The sequence below is a fragment of the Haemorhous mexicanus genome, chromosome 26 (assembly GCF_027477595.1).
Source record: "Haemorhous mexicanus isolate bHaeMex1 chromosome 26, bHaeMex1.pri, whole genome shotgun sequence".
Classification (NCBI taxonomy): Eukaryota; Metazoa; Chordata; class Aves; order Passeriformes; family Fringillidae; genus Haemorhous; species Haemorhous mexicanus.
In genome coordinates, this window is record NC_082366.1 from 2,234,191 (window position 1) to 2,251,242 (window position 17,052).

At 48.8% G+C, this 17,052-nt stretch overlaps 1 protein-coding gene across 8 annotated transcripts in view; it reads left to right on the forward strand.

The window, feature by feature from the left end:
- AGAP1 (ArfGAP with GTPase domain, ankyrin repeat and PH domain 1) overlaps window positions 1-16,775 on the forward strand; it is a 329,227-nt gene extending 312,452 nt beyond the window's left edge. For all 8 annotated transcript variants that reach the window (XM_059868340.1, XM_059868339.1, XM_059868337.1 and 5 more), the window contains 2 exons: window positions 7,060-7,315; window positions 9,094-16,775. In XM_059868340.1, coding sequence (XP_059724323.1) covers window positions 7,060-7,315; window positions 9,094-9,297 — 460 coding nt within the window. In that variant the 3' untranslated portion in view covers window positions 9,298-16,775. The remainder of the gene's footprint in view (window positions 1-7,059; window positions 7,316-9,093) is intronic.
- Window positions 16,776-17,052: the final 277 nt, after the last annotated feature.

A 17,052-nucleotide genomic window follows, 5' to 3' on the forward strand; every position in this document is an offset into this window, starting at 1 on the left:
CCCATTCCCCTTGTCCTCTCACTCCAGACCCTTGTAAATAGCTCTCCCCATTTTTGTTGTTGACTCCCTTCAGGAACTGGAAGGCCACAATTAGGTCTCCCCTAGGCCTTCTCTTTTCCAGGCTAAACATTCCCAATCCTCTCAGCCTTTCCTCATAGCAGAGGTTCTCCAGCCCTCTGATTGTCTTTGTGGTCTCCTCAGGACTGTGGTGAGCTCTAAATCCTTAGAGTTTACCATTGTTAGGGTTTTTCCCTCTGAAATGTCCCTGGCAATGCTGTTTCAAAAAATTCTGGGGCTTTTGGGGTTAGAGGAAAAGGACAACTTGTGGCTTCTTAAAGGTTTTTATTAAATCTCTAGGGACTGTTTTCATTTCACATAATGGTACAGAAGAAAGAAAAAACCTGGATTTTTATTGAGAAAAGATTTAAACAACTTGCAGTGCTTCGAGTTGTCACCCTTAGGATCTTTATTCTCAACTTAATAAGCCTTATCTTAGTACCCACAGTATCCCCTGCTGTTATATGTCACAGTTTCTGCTCAACTTTACACAGAGTAAACCTCAGCTGTGATATATTTTATCGAGTAAACCTTAAAAATTATTAGATGGAGTGTTGTGCAATGAAAACAGAAGTTGGCTGCAATTTTCTGTGATAAATCAGAGCCCACAATTGAAGGGTATTTATCTGAAAGGCCTGAAGTCAGTAAACCTTGATGTCTTGGCCAGGCTGGTCGTTAATGCTGGGCAGCAATAAATCCTGTGGGTATATTAATGCTTCAAGGAGTGCTGCTGCTTACTCCACAGAGAGGTAACCCACAAGTGCAGAAATAGCAGCTGGTTTGGAGCCCTGTGTAGGGGAATGCTGTCAGGAGAGAGGGAAAAAGGTGGAGGAGCTCCACCAAATGCGAATAATGATGATACTGCTAAGTGTCAGGCAAGCCGTGATTAATTTGAGAAGCACGTTGAGCTCTGCACAAATGAGTGATCTCTGTCCCTCACACACAGCAGGGCTTTTTTTTTTCCCCTGAAGCACGCAGCTATGAAAGGAAAACTGAAAAATTGAATAGGAGAGTTAATGGTGGAGAAGGTCCAGAGCTGGGGGCTTCAGGAAATGAGTCCCTGACAGTGCGAGGTGCTGCTGGTGGGAAACTGCCTTCATTTCATAGAATCCTGGAATGGTGCAGGGTGGAAAGGACCAAGATCATCTCCTTCCAACCTCCTGGCATGGGCAGGGACACCTTCCAGCATCCCAGGGTGCTCAGATCCTGGCCTTGAACTCTTCCAGGGATTTGTGCCATTTGGTTTGGTTGAAAAGGACTGAGAGTAGAAGTAACGTGAATTTGGCATGATTTTGCAGCACTGAATTGTCTGTCTCCTGGACCAAAATTTGAAGAGTGGGTTGAACACAGTCCTCAGGCAGATAAGTTGCCCATCAGACAGCAACTAAATCATTTCCAGGCTGGGTTACCTCACTGCTCACTTGGACAAGAGTCCAAGGCAAGACACGGGTTGGCTGATCCATGCTTTCCTATGGGGCTGCCCTTCGTCCGTCAGGGATGTTTAACTTGTAAGAAGTAATAAGCTTAATAGATAGACTTTATTTAATTATTAATGATCCCTTTCTATCCTTACAGCTCATAAAACACCCTGTAGGTTGGCAAAACACTCATAATATTGATCAGGAGCCAGAGAGATATTTATTTCCTCTTTGCCCCGGCGCGCATAAATCGCGGTCGGTTCCCTCGCGGTCGGTTCCCTGGGCGGCGGGCGGGATTTACAGTGGGCCCGTTTCTTCAAAGCTCTCAGTAATTAAGGGATAAATACCCATCGGTCTTTGTTTGCTGTCTGGAGCCCTCTTGTTTGCCAGGGACCTGGATATTCCCGGTGGGCTCGTGCCTTCCCCCTTAGCAACGCGGCCGGGCGGGGAGGCATGCGGGGCGCGGAGCCGCTCAGCTGCTCAGCGCTGCCTTTGCAATGCAGCGGAGGGGTCTTCTCCTGCAGAGAGAGAGGAAGCCCCTGTGTTTTCTCAGCATATTGTTCCCAGCTCCTCTTCCATGCCTCTCCTCCCAGTTCCTGCTTTGCTCAGGGCAGGAAGGCACTTTGGAAATTCCTTGCTGCTAGCCCCTTTCTTCTCACCCTCTCTTCTTCTCCCCGCTTTTGCTGTTGCAATTAAAAGCATCATGAACCTTTCTCCAACATTTCAATCCTACCCCCACCCTCAGTGTTTTCCTTTTACCCATCCCACCCCTGCATCACCAGCCCTGTCCAAAGCAGTGCCATTTTTTGGGATCATGACAGAGGGAGATGTTTAATGGGGAAGCCCCGGCACATGCAGCTGCCCGGCGCCGGTCATTAGGTGATATGAGCTCCGTGCGTGCTGGACTACGAAGCTAATGACACATCCTGGGGCTCTTCCAGGAGTTTGGGAGGTGCAGTGGGTTAGATTGACTTCATTTTCTTGGAAGAGACACATTAACCTTGTCAGCTGGCCAACAGGAGAGGAAATTTGGCAGAGCTCTTGCTGAGCTGGCCAGGTTACCACGGCGTTAAAGGGTTGTACTTCAGTGAGCAACCAGAAATGGCAACACACGGGCACAGCACCTGCACAGCCACTGTGGAGACACCACTGAGAGGCCTCCTCTCTTACAGAATTAGTTCCTGTAGCAGGAGAGAAGAAAGGATGAAAAAAAAAAAATCAGGAGAGAAGAAAGGATGAAAAAAAATCAGGAGCTTTTCAGTGTTGTCAGAGGTGTGGAGAATAAAACTTCACTTCAAAGTGCCTGTAAGGAGCCTGCTCTCATTTCTGGTGGTGGGAAATCAATGCTGTGCCTTGGTAAATACCTGCTGTCCACTGTCTTTCCAATTCAACCTTCAGAATTCATTCCAGCTTTTTTAACAAGTGGTGAGTAACTCTGGATAACAACATGACATTTTAGTCATCCTTTCAGTCAAGCTTTGGGGAGAGCAAGGCTGCTCTTGCTCTGGTGCTGTGGAATTCTGATGGCAAGTTCCCAGGCTCTCCAGCCATGTGCTGTTGCCTACTCAGGCAGTTCTGGGTCACTGCATGAGCACCACTTTTTTTCCCACCCTGCACATCCTCTCTCCTTGTTTGGCTGCTGATGTGACTCCACCAAATATCTGTGAGGGACAAGTGGAGGTGAAGGCAGAGGTGAGTGGGAACAAGGAGGAGTCAGGATGGAGAGTGGATTCCAACAGGCTTCTGATGGCATTTGTAGGGTGGAAAACCCAGTGCAGCACATGATGGGGCTGGGCTGTGTGGGATGTGGGCTCCTCAAGGAGCATCTCCAGTGCAAACCCACACAGGGCAGCTCCTGGAGCGAGGCTGTGCTGGAAGCAAATCTGCTTTTTCTCTTCTCTGATGCTCCCTGCTTACCCTCCCCCCTTCCAGTGCCCAGTATTTATGTTTCCACATAATAATGATGTGATGTGGCTGGCAGAGTAATTTAAATAATTGGACATTATCTTGAGAAGCAAGCACCTAATTAGATCAAAATAAACGGAGAACTGAAATTTTCATCTGTTTCTAATAACCTTTTACCTGTGTACAGTGTTGCTGCTGCAGCAGGGATTTCGTTGTTCACACCACTGTGTGTTCTCAGGGTTCCTGAGTGATGGAGACTCCTGCAGGAGCAGAGAGCTTGGTGGCACTTTCTGGACAAGATTTGTGACTCACTTCTGGTTCTGTGGAGTGTTTTGCAGTGATCCTCTGCTGTATGTGCCCCTTGTGAGAGGCAAACACAGTGAGGTTTGGAGTCTGTACCAGCAGATACAGATGAGGGTTTGAAGGCAGATATTTAGAGAGAAAAGGCTCAAAGAACTTCTGACCTTAGGGCTCTGTTGTTCATTTCTCTAAGTTTATCTAGGAACTTACAATCTATTTGTTTTGCTGCATATGAGGAAGAGGCAGCTCACACCTTCTCCAGTGTTTGGTGTCATTGGGACCATCAGAGCACTTGAAGATGTTCCTTTTACAGCACAGCAGCTTTGATTTGCTGCTGGGACAAGGACTCCACTGCTGAAAGTTCACTGAAAGAGTCTTGGTTTGGCTTTGACAACTACAGCTGGAAGTGTCCTGTATGGAGAGGGTCATATAGAATTGCCAAGCTTGCAATTAAGGGAGGAAAAGAGGGCAGTATTTACTAGCCTTTATTTTAGGGACTGGTTCAGTGTCTTTCTCCTGATAAGTTGCTCTCCCTCACACTTCCTCGTGCTCCTCTTCAGTTGATTTATTTAAAGGTATGTCAGTGCTGGCTGAAATGAAACACTGTGCCTCCTCTTCCTGCTTATTGCTGACCGCTCCAATAATTCATTTTTTAGCTCATTAACTAACAGGGATGTGAGCAGTGGTCCTCCAGGGAACTGCAATGAGGTTAAGTGATCTACTGCTGACAACTCTGCTCTTGGACTGGCCTTCCTTGGGGGAAATGAAACCTCAACCAAGACAAGCTGTGGATCCCAGAAGTGAAATTGGGGCATCAGAGCAACAATTGCAGTATTTATGTCTTGTTGTCAGGGTTTCTGAGATGAATGCGAGCTGCAGCTGTCTCCCAGGAAAGTCCCCAGGCCTTCCCATCCCAATGAAATGGTTCATGCCAGAGATGGAGGCAGGATGTTTGTGGGCATTGCCTTTCTAGATGCTCAGTGGAAAGCAGTCCCTGTGTGTTGCGGCTGTCCATGAGGTGTAGTCCAATGTGCTTTTCCTCCTACCTCTGATGAGGCTTTGTTTTCCTCCCTAACATCCAAATCTTCCTTGTGCCCAGTTTGTACTGCTGACAAAGACCTGAATCTCACTCCATACTGATGTCAGTGACGTGCTGCCCCAAACACCTGAGGCCTCTGAAACACCTTTATTTTGATTTATAGTTCCATCACAACCCTTGCTGTGACTCCAAAGGTGGAACTGCACCTTACTGAGTGAATTCATTTGGTGCCCAGCACTGAGGCAGGTGGCAGCACATTCCCCTTCCTGTGACATTGGCCTCTAAAGAGTTTCCTCTTCTTTCCCCAACCTTTTGAGGCAGTAGGACAAAACTGAGCAGGACTGGGGCATCCCTATCTCTCTTTCTTGCATCCTTCCAGGAGCATCAGGGCTGCCCACACGACGCACAGTGAATGTGAAATTGGTGCTGATAGATTTGTGAGCCTGCCAGCCTCAAGCTTGGAGAGCCTCTGCCTGAACTAAGCAGTTATTCTCTCCTTTTAGCTTCACTATTACAGTTTAGGCTGAATGGTGATTGGAAGTGGGAGACTTGTGTCAAACAGCTTTTTTTCTCAGTAGAAAGGGACTTTTTCTTGAGCCACCAGTGCTCTGATAGGAGTCAAAAGTTTCTCTCACTCCAGAAATGGTCTGGGGGAGAGGGAGATTAATTTGCAGACTCTTGACTAAGCTAAAAAAATATTACTTCCATATCTGAGGAATATTTTGCCTTTAGGATGTATGGACATATGAAAAATAAATTCCCAGAGCCCTGGTGTGTGTTGCTGTGGGTGAACAGCACAGGTTGAATCACCTCTTTTTCCAGTCTGGCATGTTTTAAACGTGTGGTGGATGTGTTGGTTATACTCTCAACACCTCTGGGTGAGTTTAAAAATCATGTGAGATCTTTGCTAACATCCTTGAAGATAATCTAGCTGGATACTGGGAGGAGAGCTGTTGCAAGAATGCCCATTTTATTGTAGATAATTATTTGTTACTTTATCCTTTTCGTGGCACTGGTTTTAGTTTGGCTTTTTACCTTAAAAAAATGTAATTAGAAAAACCATGAATTAAAGATTCTGATAACAGAACTCCTTTTCTTCCTCCTCTCCATCTGGAATACCTGCAGCCATATTCCATTTATCAGATCCTGCCATCAAAGGTTAATTTGCAACTGCCCAAATGGGTTGTAGAGGGGTTTTTTTTGGTGTGTCGTTTAGCTTGCAGGAGCCATTCAGAGGCTTGAGGTAAAAGAAGCACTCTCTGTGTAAATTTTCTGTTTGCACTTTTGCTCTGAAGAAAAGCCCTGGCCCTGTTTGAGGGGCAAACTGTGGCCAGGGCAGAGAAGCTGTGGCTGCTTTGGGAAGCTGTGCCTGAAAGCATCCAGGCAGGTCACAGCAAGGTCACTCCACATGTCCCAGGAAATGATGCAAAACTAATCCAGATTTGCTGGTGGAAGGAGATGTTTACATAAGTATTTAAAAACAGATTAGGGCTAACCTGACACTAGATTACTGGGAGCAGTGTAAACACGGCTGAAAGGCGTAAACAGAGCTTGGCCTTTTGTACTCCAGAGGAGAGAATCTGTCACCAGGACCCAGTTGCCTGGCTCAGGTGATGTTTGTGGTTTTCACAGGCTGAGCAGATTACCTGAGGGACCTCTAAATGGGACTTTTTTGTCTGGGGCTGCCCCTCTCAGATCATGTAATTGTATGGTAATTTTTGAAACGGGGCGAGTGCAGGGCCTTGTTTGTAGTCCTTGTTCTGCTGTAACCTGATAGCACCAGAAAGCTTCTGATGGTTCTTTGATATATCAGGAGGAAAAGGTGCTTCAAAGAGCTGGTTTGAATTTTGGCAAAACAGGAGGAAATCATCCTTGTGCCTTTGGAAGCATTACTCAGCTTGGAGGGGGACAAAGCCCCCATTTGGTTACTTCTGCTCAGGGTGACAGAAATGGGGTGCATTTTTTTGCAGTGTGTTTTCCAGCCTTGAAGTGAAACCTGGCTGCTTGTTATGTCTTTGGTTTTTGTGACCAAAGCCAGGGCTCTTGCCCTGACCTCTTGCTGGCCCAGGGCTTTTTCAGACCTCCTGGCTGTTGTGATCCTACAACCCCGTGGGCACAGCATCCATCAAGGAGGGTCCTGAGCACTGGAACAGTAAGGTGGACAACACAAATATTGCTAAAAATACAAGGTTTGGGCGAACTGCTCCTAAGGTTTGGGTGAACTGTTCCTGTGAGGGCTTTCTTGACATAAATTTGAAAGGGGAAATGACCTCCTTGTTGCTTGAGCACTGTGGGCTGCGACACCAGCTGAGAGTGACCTGTCCCCTCTGGCTTCCCTAGGGAAGAAAAAGAGCTCTGGATACGCGCCAAGTACGAGCAGAAGCTCTTCCTCGCCCCTCTGCAGTGCCTGGAGCTCTCTCTGGGCCAGCACCTCCTGAGGGCCACGGCCGAGGAGGACTTGAGGACGGTGATCCTGCTGCTGGCCCACGGCACGCGGGACGAGGTGAACGAGACCTGCGGCGACGGCGACGGGCGCACGGCCCTGCACCTGGCCTGCCGCAAGGGCAACGTGGTGCTGCTGCAGCTCCTCATCTGGGTAAGGCTCCTGCCAGGGCTGGGCTGTGTCCCTCAGCACGATGGGCCAGGGCTGCTCCTGGAGGGCTTCAGGGCACCATGGCCTCAGGGTGCTGCTGCAGCTCCTCATCTAGGTAAGGGCTCCTCTGGGGTCGGCTGTCTGTCTCTGCCCCCAGACACGCTCAGGATGGCTCTTGCACGCTGGGCTTCAAAGGATGAGACTGGACGCTAGGTTTTTTCGGTCTTCAGAATTGTTTATTATCTCTTATCTATAAAGTCCTTTCTCTGCCCGAAGGATCTGACCAGCACGGCAGCCAAAGGCACTCTGCCCACCCCCAAGGCGGCCACATCTTTTATAACAAAAACTACGTATATCATATTTACCTTTTGTCCCCAATACCTATCATCTTTGTCACCAACTACACCCTCACCCCAGACCAATCCCCAAATGCCAACACCACTCCAGAAGATGGAAGACAGGAAGAAGAAGGAAAAGCCTGGTGGCACGCCCTGATTCCTCCATCTTGTCTCTACAACCCCCCTGTACTAAAACCCCAACATTTGTGATTCACCCTATAATGATATCTTCCCTTCACCATTTACACCCGAGTGATTCTCGCAGGTTCCATTTCCTCATACATCGGTGGCACATCTCCAGATGGATCAAAATCAAGCCACCAAGTGCTTTTGGCAACATTCCAGGACTCCCGAGCCCCCCCAAGGGTTCTCTCGGTAGCTCTGGACATCAGGAGTGATGTGCTGAGCTCCCACAGGCTCCTGCCAGGGTTGGGCTGTGTCCAACGGCGGGATGGGCCAGAGCTGCTCCTGGAGGGCTTCATGGCCTCCTCATCTGGGTAAGGCTCCTGCCAGGGTTGGGCTGTGTCCAATGGCGGGATGGGCCAGAGCTGCTCCTGGAGGGCTTCATGACCTCCTCATCTGGGTAAGGCTCCTGCCAGGGCTGGGCTGTGTCCCTCAGCACGATTGGCCAGGGCTGCTCCTGGAGGGCTTCATGGCCTCCTCGTGTGGGTAAAGGACTCTCTGCACTCCCTCAGCAGGATGGGCTAGACCTGCTCCTGGAGGGCTTTAGGGCACCATGGCCTCAGGGTGCTACTGTAGCTCCTCACCTGGGTAAGGACTCGGTGCCCCCCCTCAGCAGGATGGGCCAGAGCTGCTCCTGGATGGCTTCACGGCCTCCTCATGTGGGTAGGGACTCTGCCCTCCCTCAGGAGGATGGGTCAGAGCGTCTCCTGGAGGGCTTCACAGCACCATGGCTTCAGGGTGGTGCTGCTGCAGCTCCTCATGTGGGTTAGGAATCTCTGCCCTCCCTCAGCACGATGGGCCAGAGCTGCTCCTGGAGGACTTCATGGCCTCCTCATGTGGCTAAGGACTCTCTGCCCTCCCTCGGGAGGATGGGCCAGAGCTGCTCCTGGAGGGCTTCACGGCACCATGGCCTCAGCGTGTGTTTTCCTCACTGCACGCTTTCAGAGGGTGGTGGAAAAGTATGTTTCTGCCTCTCTGCTGCTTGTGGGAAAGCGAAGGAGAGCATGGGAAAGGAGGAAGGAGAGATTCCCTTGGCTTGGAACCTGTTGGGGCAGATTTTGTCCCACATGTGAGGCTCCCTCCCTCAGAACCATCTTTTCCGTACGCAGCTCAGCGCTGCCATGCTCATGTTGCTGGGCTGCTCCCTCGCCCTCCCTTACCTCCAATCCCAAACCCCCTCCCGAAATTTTCACAGCGCTGCTCCCAGCAGCTCGGGTGACATTTGTGGTTTGTGATCCTCCCCTGTTGTCGCCCCCGCAGTACGGCGTGGACGTGATGGCGCGCGACGCCCACGGGAACACGGCGCTGGCCTACGCCCGCCAGGCCTCCAGCCAGGAGTGCATCGACGTGCTGCTGCAGTACGGCTGCCCCGACGAGCGCTTCGCCCTCATGGCCACCCCAAACCTGTCCAGGAAGAACAACAACCGCAACAACAGCGGCGGGAGGATGCCCACCATCATCTGAGGGGAGCGCCTTGGCCGAGCCGAGCGGCATCCGCAGCCTCACATTCCTCCATCGCCATCGCAGCTCCGCTCTGTGAGTCCGCTACCTCTCCTCCTCCTCCTCCCTTTTCCCTCCGGTCCATCCCGAGTGCCAGCGGGGCGTGGGCAGCGCGGGGGGCCCGGGAGGAGCGCGGGGGCTGCGGGCAGGCCCTTGGTTTGGGGGCCGCGCCGGGCGGGCCGCGCGTGGCGCCGGCACCGCGGGGGAGAGGCGAGCCGGAGCGGAAGGAAGGAAGGAAAGAAGGAAAGAAGGAGAGACGGTGACTTTCCCTAAGTGACAGTGAAGCACATCAGAACATTTCACCTCTGCGGCGCCTGGATTTCCATTCTCTTCTCCCGAAGAGCTTGACGGCATAAATCAGAAGCGAGCACAGAGTTTGTCAGGTTTGAAGCTCCTATGATGGTATGTGTCAAATCAGTTGTAGCTAATCTGTCCGGGGAGAATACTGGCTTCATTACACTTGTATAGTTGAGTTCTTCCAGCATTACTGCTGTTTAATAGAACATGATTAGTCATCACGGAGAAAAAAGCATATTAGCTGAGGAGGTAGTTACATGGCACGCTTCGGTGATTGCTTGGATGTGATTGCAATATTCTTAGAAGCATCATATTATCTCAGACATGTTCTTTCGAGCCCTTGGAGCCCTCCTTTCTAAATTCACTGTCATAATTTAGTATCTGTTTAATTTTTCAGTCCAAAGAGAGGAAATGAGTTGCTGAGTGTTATTTGACTGCAGTCTCCTTGGTGTAAAAACAAAATGGAAAAAATAAATAAGAGTAAGCCTGAAACACAAAAAGGAATAATGAATACCGCTGTGGAAAACAACATTTCAAGTACATTTGGTGAAATTAATAAATGCGTTAAAGGCTAATTTTTTTTTTTTTTTTTTTATGTTTTCAGCCAGCAGAAATAGGTTCTGTCATTTTGCCAAGGTAAATTGTGTTGAGTTTTTGGTCACTCCTGTGATGCATTGCCTAACTTATACAGATTTTTGTATTGTGTCTCTAGATTCTATGTATTTAAAATCTATTTGAATAAAAAAAAGGACCGTAAATATACATTGATTTTTTTTTTTGTACAGAAAATGACATCTCTGTTAATTTATAAACTGTAATGGATGTGAACTAAATAATGTGCAACTAGTTAGGATCTGTGGGTTACAGATCATTATTGTACATTGATAATATTCCCAGCAGTGAACTCTTCTTTCCAAAGCCTGTGAGGAACAACATATCAGAAGGAGATCAGGGAAGGAAAAAAAACCATGTGAGACCTTTTAGAAAGGAGAAAAGAGGCTGTTCCTCAGTGCTGTAAATATATTTTACTCCAGAAGTCAGGAAGCTTTCACAAGCCAAGACAAAAAGGCCCATTCTGGCTGGGGGAAGATCAGATTTGATTAAGTTCAGAATTGATAGCCTTCACCACGGCGGGCAGGGCTCCCTCCCAGCCCGGCTGCTTTCGGCAAGAAAAATGGCTTGTGCAAGTGGCCTGGACAGTTCCTTGCAATTCCAAGTTTTAATACCTGATTGGGTTCTCTTGGTCTTGCATCCCAGCTTCTCCTGCTTCCCACTAGCAGGATTCTTTGGCAGGCAGAAAAGTGACTCTTTTTTTTTGGGGTGTTTTTCTTTTTTCTTTAGAAGTGGCATATGGCAATGTGGGGATGGGGCCGTGGTTTATCATGGAGAAAGTTGGAAACTCAACTGAATTGGATGGCAAAGGAGCAATGATGTGAAGGCAGTGAGGTGCACACAGCAGAGTAATTTGCAGGTCTGCCTGCTCCCGTGTATTTCCCAAGCCTTTGGTGGTGCTCTTCCTTGGGGCTCTGGGTTTCACTCAGCACACAAATGGCAGGAGCAGTTGCTAAATAAACTGAATGTGGACAGAATGCAAAGGAAGAAATGCCATGTGGTTATCCTAAGGAAAACCAAAAAAAAGAAAAATTACAGATTTGAGGCAAAATTGTGGCTGAAAAACGAGCCTCAAGTTGGGAGCACAGGAATATTGACCAGCTTCTCCTCTTTGGTGGTGTTGTCCTTTTGTACTTTGTTGTTTTCTAGACCTTTGAGTACCTGGGGGAGGGAATCTTTCTCCAGCCAGCCTAGGCTGACTGCACTAGACACAGCTGATTCTCTTCCCACTGGGATACTTCTAAATATTTGAATTTATTTTATTTTTTTTTTAACTCAGAAAAGGTGTCTGAACTGCCATTTCTCCACCATTGCTGACATTTGGTACTTAGAGGTGGTCCCTCAGGGAGGGGACAGCCCAGCTGAAGTGCAGCTGAAGGGGATGCTGTGAAACCCCCTCTGTGTGCTGGTGCTCAGGAGCTTTGCCACAGCAGGGATTCAGGAATGGCAATCCCAGAGGTGCTAGAGCTGCCTCCTGTTCCCCCCAGGAGCATCCAGGGCATTTGTATCCCAAAAACCAAGTCCAGTGTTTCAAACCCGGGGTTCAAAGTGCACATTCCTTTTCAGAGCTGGGGTTTTTTCCCCTAATTGAGATTATTTTCTGTACATTGTTTAATGTTCTCTTTGGGCCACCTTCCTCTGACAAGGCTGAGGGTGATGTTTGAGAAACAAGGGCAACCAGGCAGATTGCAGGTAGACAAATTTTGTGGTCTTTTCCTAAAAATCTTCTGAGGGCAACTCTTGAAAAAGCACAGAATATTTTTAGGAGAGGAAATTCCAATGTATTACAGGAAAAATTATGCATCCAGGCAAACCAAGTGGTACTTTAATTAAGTGGTAGCATGTTTGCTTTTATCCTAAATGTGGTTTTCCCCTAAGTGTTGGCATAACTGTGTTGAAGCAGTGTGGATGTGGGGTCTGTGGGGAGAATTCCCAGCCCTTGGAAGGTCAGGAGATCCCAGAATATCCTGAGCTGGAAGGGACCTTCTGGGTGAGGTCACCCAGGGCCATTGTCACCAGGTCACTCCATGCAGGGTGGAGGACAGGGGGAAAGGCAGGGGGTGGAGGGAGCTGTCCTTGGCTGGATCCTGGTGGGGCTTGGCTTGCAGAGCTCCACAGGCTTCTCAGGGGATGTGTCTGCACTTTGCAGAGGCTGCTCCTGGAGCCATCCAGCTGCAGAATCAGGCAAGGTCTCCTGGCACTTGGAGATGCCACAGGAATTGTGGTTCCTGTTGCTGTCACTCCATTCTCCCACCCCTTTCCCGCTCCTTGGCTCGTGTTTAGCCACTCTTGTTGCTTTTTTGGAACCCTCACACCCTTGGAGCATGTTGGGAACAAAACAAGCCCGAGCTGTGACCCAGTCCATGAGAAATCCCAGAAACCCAGCAGCCAAAGCTGTTTTTTCTGGAAATGGAGTCTGCTGCAGTGATTGGCATTGCACCCCCCTTAAACCTTCTTCCCCTCATCCCAGATACCTTGAAGTCCCCCTTCCTCTGCACTTTATCCATGACTAAAACACTAGGAGCTGGTCAGCCATTGGTGTTCCCATATCTCCTCCTCCCTTTGGCTGATTGTGTGGAACTCAGTCGGGTGTGTCACAGCTGGACCTGGATATTGCCAGGGACAGCTCCCTTCTCCTTGCTCTCCATAAAAAGACCCAACCTTGGGAAAATTCAGGGTCCTGCCTTGAATGCAGAGATTTGGCCAAGGGCTCCCATTACCAGATTTCCAATTTTGGTGGTAAATAAAAGGAGCAGGGGAAAAAAAAAAAAGAAAGCTTGGAGAACTTTGGTGCTGCTGGAAAAGCCAGGTGAGCTCCTGGAAGGTGGAGAGGATTTTGAAGCATTTGGGTGCAGTGTAAAATAACTGTGTAAACATTAAACATTGTTTAATTCACTGTCTTGTCCCCCCTTTCCCTTAAATTATGTGTGTTAGTGCAAGAAAAAGAAAAAGCTTTAGCTGCACTTGGAGATTTCCCTGGGCCAGAGAAGGCCGAGTCACGTAGGGAGAGGAGTCGAGGTGGGAATGCAGATCCAGGTTTGGAAGTGATCTCTGGCACTGTAATGTAGAAAAATTAGATTCTATGGGGTTGGAATAGCTTCAGCTTTTATATTTGTATGGAGATCGGGAGAAATGAAGTAATTTGTAGTTTCTAGTACAAAGTAGTGGTAGTGGAGACAAGCACAGATTTCACAAGGGGGTCCCCAAGGGGCCCTTCCCAAACGTCTCGGGGAGCCGCCTTTGCACCTTAACAGGGTTGGTTTTTGGGGTTTGTTGTTGGTGAAATGGTCATTTCATGTTTGGTTACGTGGTTGTTGTCAGAGGGGGGACTCAAGGGGAGCGTTGGGGACCAAACTTTGGGGCAGCTTGGCTGGAGAGGAGACAAATTCCCCATCCTCATCTCTCTGGAAGGCATCTTCCTTCTCCCTCCAGGGGCTGCTGCAGCAATCCTTGCCTTAGGTGGGATCTCTGCCTGTGGGCCTGAATCCTCAGTTCCACACCTTCCATTCTTGATGGTTTCTGGGTAGAATTTACTGCATAGAAAACCCAGGTTTGGGTGTTCTTGTGTTTGCTGCACAAGAGGGAAAAAAACCCAAAACTGCTCCAGAGTTTCAAGGTAAAAAAGAACTACCCCAAATTAAGAGGTTCTGCAATGAGTTTTGAGTTCTAAGCTATCAAACAAAAAGAAGGTTGGCTTGAATGGTTTTATTGGAAAATAATAATAGAGGTCATAGAGCAAAACATCCAGAGCTGTAGATGGGTGGATTTGTTGGTTTAGGATATTTGTAGGTTTTGCTTTGTTGTTTAGCATGGGCCAGTTTTTACAGTAAATATTGGGACAGTTTACCTTGAGTTGAGTGACTCTGTCCCACACTTTAAAGGGAGGTTTGAGGGGTTTTGGCCAGGATTGTCAGGAGCTGTGAATAGTTCACATTTAGAGAGGGGAATTGCATGATTTCTGAAAAGTAAAACGTTGGTTTGGGGTTTTTTTAGGGCCATCTTCAGCCCCAAATTGCCAAGCATGTTTCTGGCCCCATGTTTCATTTCAAGGTGACAGCAAGATGTGGGTGAACGAACTCCCATCTTTTACTATCATGTTCAGGGGAGAGAATTTTGCTTGTGGGTGGATAAAATAAAGATGTCTTTGTGCATTTCAGCAGTTTTAACCTCTTCATCTCCCCGTGCCTGCCTGCATCCCAAACCCCTGTGGCACATTGGTGGCAGGCAGAGCCTCAGCTTCCCCTCAGCCATGGGTTTTCTGGATGTGTTTCTTTTAGCTTCCAGTGCTAAGGACTGGCTGGTTTGCAGTGCTTCAGAGCTAACTCATTGTTACATCTGTGTGTTGTGTACAGAATGTGAAGGGGGGTGGGTGGGGGACACCTCAGAGGTCTCATGGCATGCCTTGGGGATGGTGGCCACCTTGCTTGCTGGCAGTGAATGCTCCCTACTCTTCCCCTCTTTCCAGAACTGATCCATGTGGGTTTTTTGTTCTTCCTGAAGTTGCTGAGAACACTTCCCTGGTCTTCAGGAATTGCAGGGTATGAGGAGGAAAACCCCTCACAGAGAGAGCTCATCCACATCTCCTCTGTGCCCCAAACCCCAGCCTCCTCCTGCAGGACCCAAGAAGGGATTTGGTGCTGAATGTGGGGATTTTTGGCATCTGCATCCCAGGTGTAGGGGTTGAGCTGAGTTGAACTGGTGGGTGAAGTGCACCAGGGTGTCCTGAGCCCTCAGGTGTCACCTGGAGGTCACTTTGCACTTGCTGTGTGTGTGTGTGTGTGCTGGTGCCTGCTCCTCTCACTGCTCTCAGGGGTTGTGGGAATGCCCTAACCACCATCAGGAGCTGGGGCCAGCCTCTATTTGGGTGTTTTTCCAAGCCACTTCCAGGGTGGAGGACACTGGCTTGAGGGATGGAGAGGTGCAGGGAGATGAGGTCCAGGCTTGCTGCAGCCTCAGGGGTTTTCCAAAAATCCATCTCCTTCAGGCAGCAACACTCAGCTTGAGAAAACCTTGAGCTTGGCCTCCAGGACTGGAGGGGAGACACCCCTCCCTTGCTGGAGAGGGGAAATCCCAGCTGGCCAGCCCTGGGGGTGGGAAGCTCCAGGGAAGGAGATTCTGAAGGTAGAAGGGACAGAGTCTTGCATTTCAGAGGCTCTTTTTAATACCAGTTTCCTTGAGACTCATCTTTCTGGCTGAACCTGGCTGTGGGACCAGTGAGCTGCAGGGATTCAGTGGCCCTTGGGGTCCTGCTGCCTTTTGGGGCTGCTGGGGAGATGTTTCCAAGTGAGATGACCTAAGAGCTGTCTCCAGCTGGGTTCTTCCCCAGGGGCAGCTCCTCATCCCTCCCTCCAGGTGTCCTTGGCCACGACTGGCTGCAAAATTTTGCAGTGGGGGTGCCACAAACCTGGGGTGCTGCAGGCTGGGAAGAGCTGAGCCAGCCTTGCTGCCACCATCTCCACCCTGGCTTTGGTTTCTTGTCCTTGCAGGGGCAGTCCATGGGGAGAGGGCAGGAAGGAGCTGTTGAAATTTCCCCCCCAGTGTTTTTCCCTGAGGTGAGCAGGGACTCAGCTGGATTCTCCATGGAATCTGCTGAGGAGGAAGAGGATGTGCCCATCCTCTGCTAGTCCCAGGTGTCCAGGGTCTGGCCCAGCTCCCTCTTACTGTGTCACTGTCCAGAGCACCTTTCACTGCTAGACTGCATGTGGCTGCACAGACTGAGGGGGATTTGGGGCAGGAGAGTCCCCTAAAACACCAGGGACTCCTTTTGTGACGTTCCTGGCTCTTGGAATGGCCAAGGGCTCGGATCTGCAGCTCCTGCTGCCTTAAAACCCCTGGGCTTCAGCAGGATTTGAGCATCTCCCAAATGCTTGGCCCAGCCCTGGGCAGCTCCAGCCTGCAGGGGCTGGATTTTGTGTTCAGCCCCCAAATCTTCCAGGTCTTTCTGCTTTGTGGTGTTTGTCTTTCCAGTTGAGTAGGGAGGGAGCCCAGGTGAGTAGGGGACACCTGCCTGGGGTAGAGGCAGGAGGCACCTAGCACATGGCAGGCTTCATAGCAAGTTTGGGTTGTTGGGGTTTGGGTTTATTTTTGTTTGTTTTCTGTTTCTGTAAATAATAATGTATAAATGATGATGAGACAGTGTGGAAATTCTAAAAAAAAAAAAAAAAAAGCAAAAAAAAAAAGGTCTTTTGTTGTTGTTTTTATATTACCTCATCCAGCAAGTTTGTTTTACAATGACTCAATGATGCTTTATTTATATTGTTTGTACTGTAATTAAACCAATTGACAAACATTTCACTTTGCTTGTTGTTTCCTATTATTTGGGTTTGATTAAGTATGCCAGTTTGTATTATGTTCCCCTTTCCTCTCTCTCTCTCTCTCTCCACGTCGAGATTTTTTGTGTCAGCTGTACAGTATTCTGAATAATTAAAAATAAAAATAAAAATTAAAAAAAAAGGAACAAAAAAGCTGTAAAGTACTGCAGAGAGAGGCTGCTATATTGTATAGGTCTCTTTCTAATAAAGACAAGAAAACTTGTTGGTTGCAGCTTGTTCTTTGCCTGAGTCTTCGTGGTTCCACTGAGCCCCACCTGCTTCCTCCTCCTGCTCAGCTCCTGTCACTCCTTGCCAGCCATAAAGATGAGGGATTGTCCAGGAGCTGGCATGGCAGAAGAGCCAGTAATGGTGCAAATTGATAAATTAAAAAGCAATAAGTCAGCCAGGCCATAATGGGTGTATAGCTAAGAGTTCTGGGAGTGCACGTGGAGTGAGTGACAGATCTGCCAGCCAAAAATATGGCAGCTTCCATTAAAAA